At 41.4% G+C, this 6,971-nt stretch overlaps 2 protein-coding genes and 1 long non-coding RNA gene across 3 annotated transcripts; 2 read left to right on the top strand and 1 right to left on the bottom strand.

The window, feature by feature from the left end:
* The first annotated feature begins 310 nt into the window (after positions 1-310).
* Positions 311-1,885, top strand: LOC124178103. Its single transcript, XR_006869742.1, has 3 exons — positions 311-472; positions 707-908; positions 997-1,885. It is a non-coding gene; the product is annotated as an uncharacterized LOC124178103 (long non-coding RNA).
* Positions 1,886-3,820: 1,935 nt separating this feature from the next.
* LOC124177936 (late histone H1-like) lies at positions 3,821-6,134 on the top strand. The gene has a single exon (XM_046560914.1). The coding sequence runs from the start codon at positions 3,965-3,967 to the stop codon at positions 4,655-4,657; it is 693 nt and encodes a 230-aa protein (XP_046416870.1). The 5' UTR covers positions 3,821-3,964; the 3' UTR covers positions 4,658-6,134.
* Positions 5,564-6,886, bottom strand: LOC124177937 (histone H3). The gene has a single exon (XM_046560915.1). The coding sequence runs from the start codon at positions 6,844-6,846 to the stop codon at positions 6,436-6,438; it is 411 nt and encodes a 136-aa protein (XP_046416871.1). The 5' UTR covers positions 6,847-6,886; the 3' UTR covers positions 5,564-6,435.
* Between the last annotated feature and the right edge of the window lie 85 nt (positions 6,887-6,971).

The following is a 6,971-nucleotide window of genomic DNA, read 5'->3' as shown; positions in this document are numbered from 1 at the left end:
GAAGGTGAATGCAGCCAGCATCATGTCGAAATCGCTAACTCTCTGATGTTCTGCAATAAGTTCTCAACTCTACCGTTAGAACATCTCAGGGGACGCAAGCGCACGACGATTTTCGGTTGTCACACCAAGCCCATTGACGGCAACTGTCTGCATACTCTTCAGTGAGCGGTATTATTGTAATATACCTATATTTACATGCCACATACATAACTCCTGATATCCGAGTCTTCACCAGCGCTGTAGTGATACAACGGTGCAACAGCCTACTAGCTTCCGCCTACCTAGTGGTAACAAAGTAATTATATCTTAGAGATTTGTTAGGCTATGGACGGTTCAAACCTGTTGCGAGACAAGTGAAAATTAAAAACAAACCAATTGAACCGCATATGTGTGTTCTGGAATGTGACAGCAGTCGGTTTTCCGTTGATACATATCTATTACGTTATTGATAATATTTTCTGGACAACTATTCGTAGGTTTTATATATAACGAGATGCAATCACTAGTTGATAATAATAATTCATTGTCCTACAAGGATACTCCTCAATAATTTTCATTCAATCAACTGATAATTGTAACAATTATAACCAAACAGTTCGTAATTGCAGATGTGATTTCTAAATTTTGTTACATTTAAATTTGTAAAAATTTGACACATGAAAAGATCCACAGATTAGGATATTCACTACTACTTCTCTGTATGCAGGTCGAAGACCAATCAAAGACGTTTGGCAAGTGTATTGTTGAGTGCTACGTCAACTTATCCTTTACCGTCAGAAGTAGAGAAACACAACACGTACAAATGTTGCCACCACCAGGCAATAACATGGGTTTCGACATTGTACCAGCGTCCCCGTCTCCATCAGAATCTTCCAACGAAAGTCCAGTTCGAAGACCAATACCTCCAGGTTATTTCAACATCCAACAACTAACATCAATCATTTCAATTAACTCTATAAGATATTATAATAATGAAAATGTTTGTTTCATTTCTAGTTGTCTTGAGACCAGTTGCAAATGAAGCACTTGAATATGCTACCCTTGACGAGGTCGATCATTTCTGTTATTTCTTGGGACACCGTTTGAGGGCCTTGAATACACGAAAATGTTTCCAGCTACAGATCAAAATGCTCCAACTTATCTATGATTCCGAATTCCATGAACTCTGAGATCGGATTCATCTTTGCATTGTTACTGACAGCTCTCAAACATAGTCAGCTGATCACTTCTGCAGATCTGATGTAGGTCTCAAGCTGTAGTAATGTTCCAAATGAGCCAGAAGTACCTGTGTTACCGTTAAAGTTAGATTAATCGTTCAACATTTTATTTGTATGGCAGAGTTCGTAAATTGAATTCGACTGCATGTGTTTTATACCTCACCTCATAATCTTTATTCCTGCATTGGTTCATTCGTGCCAGTCAAATATTCATTTAATCCAGTGTGCAACTCTTAATATATTATATACTTTCTTAGCTTAACCTGGAGAGGGTGTTAGCATTCCTCTAACAAAGTTTTCAACAACTTTATGTAACATCAGCTGCTTATTAGTCCTGTGTAGCGATGCAAAAATTTCATACATACAAAACAGCATACAGTATTTTTTAAGCAAATGTAACTTTTTTTATGTATACACACACAGCATCTACACCTCCACTATGACTGATTCCACTGATATTCCTTCATTCCTTGCTTTCGTAATTTGTATTCTTTGCAGACTTATGATGTGGTGACTAATGGTAAAGAGTGCAATATCGTCATAAACATGTATAAAATAAGTATAGATGTGGATATAAGTTTTTAAATATGTATTCTACTCAGATACTAATGTTAATTACATTATAGGCATGTAAATACAATGCGTTAAAGCTTACCAGAAAATAAATATAATTTTTCTATGAAAAAAACTTAACAGGTAATTTCCTGAGACTTAGCACCCGCGAGTATGACGTTGCCAAACTATATAATTATTATTAGAATGATTTATACCACCTCAGCAGTTGGAATTAATAATGTACTTATAAATTCGGCCCTGTTCACAGTTACTTTTTATCATTATCGTATGTTGAAGATCGTTCCTTAGCTGCAAGCACAAAAAAGTTTCATAACAGACAAGTTTTTCCTTGTTTCATCATTATTTTTTCTTGCTTATTTCTTTCTTGTTTTTGAAGTACCGCGTTCTGCCATCGATAGAAACTCCATGAAAAATGTTAATTGAAGTTTGGTACTTGATCAGCATTCACTTTAGTTGTCAAAAACATTACATAGATCTGATTTTGAGGTCAAATTAATTCTTCTGAATTCACTCCGGAATGAGACAGGGCGTAATTGCAGGGTTAGCGTTCATTACACGCGAGTCGCAATAGATAGTCCGTTTCTACGTTACCATATGAAATACTTCTCTTTGTGACTATTGCGATTGAAGTGCACATGTATTTCATCGAGTACTTGTACGATAACAGTCAAGTTGGGGAAAAAAGTGATTAATACACCCGACTGTTAAATTGGTATGAGATGAAGATTGTATATTATCCGGAATAGAGGAACGGACGTCCTACGGATTATCTAGGACAGAATATAACGATATCCAAGGGCTAGCTGCAGAAATCAGGTCATACCGAGTTATCTAGCATATCCGGTATTTCGATATACCGGTTTGAAATGTATGGCAGTAGCGTAACAGTCAGTTAATGGAAAAATACTGCGCATTTGTATACCCGCTCCATTTTTCTTTATTGCAACTACGTCGTCCCAGAAAACAATTTCGCTAACCTTCCCTTGATCAACGCTGACTTCAAGGTCATAAGACGGTTCAAATTCAAACTTAAATCGGACGCACAACATTTATTCGTGAACCATTTATCATACATATACAAAATGTAGAGTTTCTTGGCATACAAGCGTACGTTCCACATTTACACGAGTTTTCAACGATTTAAAGAATCCCTGATTAATCCATCGCAGTGTAATGATTTACTTCTTTCTTTAGCTTTAACAATAAGTAAAAGCCACCTGGCCGTAATTGAGTTGAGAATGTTGTGATTATCAAAATTTCTGGAAATTCGATGCAATACTTCCACCATCAATACATGCAGAAAATTTTCCTTATACACAAATGAGCTGCTCCGCGTAATGTTAAACTACGCAGAACCTCGACTTACTGGATACCTTGGGCCGGTCCTAGTAGCTTCGCACGGTGTCATTACGTTCAAATTTTCATTAATTAGACATCCGTTACCGTGAATGTGTCCAGAAATTACAATTTCCCGACATTGTCACCCAGGTCGACGTTCCTCGGCACTGCTACCGGGTCGACATTCGTCTGCAAAAGCAGGTCTAGCTCGTCGTAGACTTAGTCGCGACCTCCCGAATTTCAATCGCTTATATCACGGAGACAAGTGCAGATACGAGGTTCGGCTTTTGCATGGAACTAGAGCGAAGCTTCTAGCTTACACTGGTACATTGGAAAAGATTCGATCGCATCCCCCCAGGTCAGCACCAGGGCGACCGTTGCTCAGGGTGTGGTCGATGTCAAGACGCACGCTTCGCGGAGAGTGATTTTTACAAGGGATCCTTTACCGCGACGGTTCAAAAATTTTGCGTAGTCGATAGAGCATACTTCGTAGTACCTGGTAGCAACAGGAGGTCTTCAGGAGTTCGATGGCGACAGTAAAACACCCGAGGAAATACCGTTCGGTCAGTGTCGCACGCGCGAACGTCGCGAAGCGCACCGCCTAAAACGCGCTCACGGTCTCTCTCCATGGTCCGCGCTATCCTATACTAGCAAACTGTTGCTCAGATTTTTTACGAGTATTATCCGTCTCAACTACCAGTGAGATCATACGCGCAAACGCACTAAACAGTATAAACTTTACTTGTGTCTCCGACGGTCTTTCAGCTGTAATTTTCCATTGTCAGTAAAGTGGTGTGTTGATCATTTCATTGCGACTACTAGATCGATCAGCTATGGGAGACAAATCAGCATCGTCGCCGGCAGTCGCAGCTAACCCTGCAGCTAACAGCCCAGCCGTTCAAGCCGTTCCTGCCAAAAGAGCAGCGGCTTCACCCAAGTCAAAGAAGCCCCGTGCAAAACCGGCGCACCCACGTACTTCCGAGATGGTGAACGCGGCTATCGCTAGCTTGAAGGAGCGCGGCGGATCGTCTCTCCAGGCAATCAAGAAGTACGTTGCTGTCACGTACAAAATCGACGCGGAGAAACAGGCTCCTTTCATCAAGAAGTACCTGAAGACTGCTGTTACTACGGGAGTATTGTTGCAGACTAAGGGCAAGGGAGCTTCGGGCTCTTTCAAGATCGCGAACGCGAAGACCGACGCTCCGAAAGCAAAGCCGAAGGTACAGCGCGCCGCTGCAAAGCCAGCTGCACCAAAAAAGGCAGCTGTTGCCAAAAGCCCAAAGAAGTTGACCGCCGCCAAAAAATTGGTAGCCGCAAAGAAGCCTGCAGCCGCTACGGAGAAACGCAAGGTTGTCAAGAGTCCGGCCGCAAAACCACCGAAAGTAAAGACTCCGTCGAAAGCAAAGAAAGCAGTCAAGGCACCTACCCGCAAACCGAAGGCTCCGAAGCCGAAGAAGGCTGCTCCAGCTCCAAAGGCAGCCAAACCGGCAGCCAAGAAGGCGGCTGCAGCACCAAAGAAGAAGTGAACAGCTACATTTCGTCACCCAGACCAGCAATCGTCAGAAAAATAATTTAAACGGCCCTTCTCAGGGCCATCAATTTATATCTATGCAAATGAATTGACATCGTCGATGCCCTGAACCATATTCCAATAATCCCATATAGGTATATCCCATGGAAAAAACCTCCATAAATTGTAATTTCCTTCGCAGCAGAGGTATTTGTACGACCATAGTGGACGCATAGAGCGTTGGCTTGAGTAAGAATTTGCATTAGGTTTTGCTGTTAGGTAATAGTATCTTGCACAGTTGCAGCTGTTTTCCGGGATATTATAATTATTTATTGTTTAGGTCTGAACCATTGTTGGAATTATAGCGGAATCGTGTTCCGTATATCTGCCGGCGAATGGGAGTTTTAAGTGAGGTGGGCTTCAGTTGCTTGGCAACATTTCAGTGTTCAGACCCTTGCTATTATTATACATGAGCCGAGTGCACAATGCACAATCCCGGAGTTCCTGAAAGACCCCGTAGGAAAAATATCAGCTGCTTGGTTATCGTTATTCAATTCTGACAGCTGCTGTAGCAAAGGTCAAAGGGGTATGTATGGTATGCATTTGTGTAAAATCCTGTTCAATGACGTCGGACGACATTGTTTTTCGGTATTTTGAAAAAATGAAAATCGATTTTCTCTCAACTGAACATTACTGGTATAACATTGTTTTTTTTTCATTCTCCCCTAAAAAACGAGAAATTGCGCGAATGTCACGGCTTTGTTAGAAGAGGTTAGAAGGCAGTATCGAAATTATCTTGACGAAATACAGTTTAATCTGACAATTATTTCGTTCATCTATAAGATGATGTTTAAGCCAGGGTATCCAGCGATATGAGAATTCAAAATTCCCGTATATTTGCTGTTATTTTTTTCAACCGTACAGCGTTTGTGCATTATTATCATGCGATCAACATTGAACACCGTGATCTTCAACGGTGTAGAACCGATGAATTCGGGTGGAGTTAAAAATGTAGAAAAATCAGAAAATAAAAAGGTCACACATCGAATTTACAAACACATGAAAGTGTATTTCGTAGGATTTCAAAATGTATAAAGCTGAAGTACACAAAAGTCAAAACGAAAGGTAAAGTATTCTATGTATATCTGGCTGTTTGATGATTGCTCCGATTTTCCGTGAGAAAAAAATGCAAGGTTTGGTATTTGGGGTTTTGCGTGTTGCAGCACGTTGACTCAATGATATAAAATATATTATAGGGGCTACCCTGGTCGATTTCGACGTTGCCGTATGTATCTCCATCTATCAAAGTCCATGTACCTTAAAAGGACTCAACAGCCACATTCCATATGTATACACAATTCCGAATAAAACGTTTCAGATGTTGATTTGATGTAGAAATACAGAAGTGGTACAGATTCTACAATATTGCAATAGTAAATTCGTTGAATTCATGCTGCCTCTTAATAGCGGCATGAAGTGAAAATGTATCGAAGTGATTTTGATCAAAATACGTATAGAATGGAGCATATTAAGCTCTCTTACCGTTTTCAATCAGGACTCTCATATTCGAAGATACGTGCACATGTCACGTTGAAATCGACCAGGGGCAAACCATGTGGTGAAGGAGGTTATGGGACGATATTGTGGTATCGATATTTTCTGTGATAGAAAATTAGGTTGATAGATGGGGAATGATAATCTGCATTACCTCGTGACAGTATGAAACGATATTTGGCGAGAAATATTTGTGGCCCTGAAAAGGGCCGGTTGTAATGATTTGTCAAATGAAGAAAATCAAGCGCGTTCACCGCGAATACGACGAGCGAGCTGAATATCTTTGGGCATGATGGTTACGCGCTTAGCATGAATAGCGCACAAGTTGGTGTCTTCAAACAGTCCGACGAGATAAGCTTCGCTAGCCTCCTGAAGAGCCATAACAGCAGAGCTTTGGAATCGCAAGTCTGTTTTGAAGTCCTGAGCAATCTCACGAACCAAACGTTGGAAGGGCAACTTGCGTATCAAAAGCTCGGTGCTCTTTTGATAACGCCGGATTTCACGAAGAGCAACGGTTCCTGGACGGTAGCGATGAGGCTTCTTAACACCGCCGGTGGCTGGGGCACTCTTACGAGCTGCCTTAGTGGCCAATTGTTTGCGCGGCGCCTTACCTCCAGTCGACTTACGAGCGGTTTGCTTAGTGCGAGCCATATCGAACAATTAAGATGCTAGAAGCAACTAAACTTGAGCGTGTAACGGGCACGAGTGAGCCGATGGACGCGGCGCAACCGCATTTTAACAGCTAGCAGAGCATCGTGCAGCTGCGCGATTGGCCC

This window comes from Neodiprion fabricii, chromosome 3 (assembly GCF_021155785.1).
Source record: "Neodiprion fabricii isolate iyNeoFabr1 chromosome 3, iyNeoFabr1.1, whole genome shotgun sequence".
Lineage (NCBI taxonomy): Eukaryota > Metazoa > Arthropoda > Insecta > Hymenoptera > Diprionidae > Neodiprion > Neodiprion fabricii.
Note: the sequence above shows the minus strand (reverse complement) of the source record. Positions and strands in the feature narration are given on the sequence as shown.

What these genes read in the sequence shown, in the direction of transcription:
- LOC124177936 (XM_046560914.1), top strand. Translation starts at nt 3,965, where the DNA reads ATGGGAGACAAATCAGCATCGTCGCCGGCAGTCGCAGCTAACCCTGCA.
- LOC124177937 (XM_046560915.1), bottom strand. Translation starts at nt 6,846, where the DNA reads ATGGCTCGCACTAAGCAAACCGCTCGTAAGTCGACTGGAGGTAAGGCG.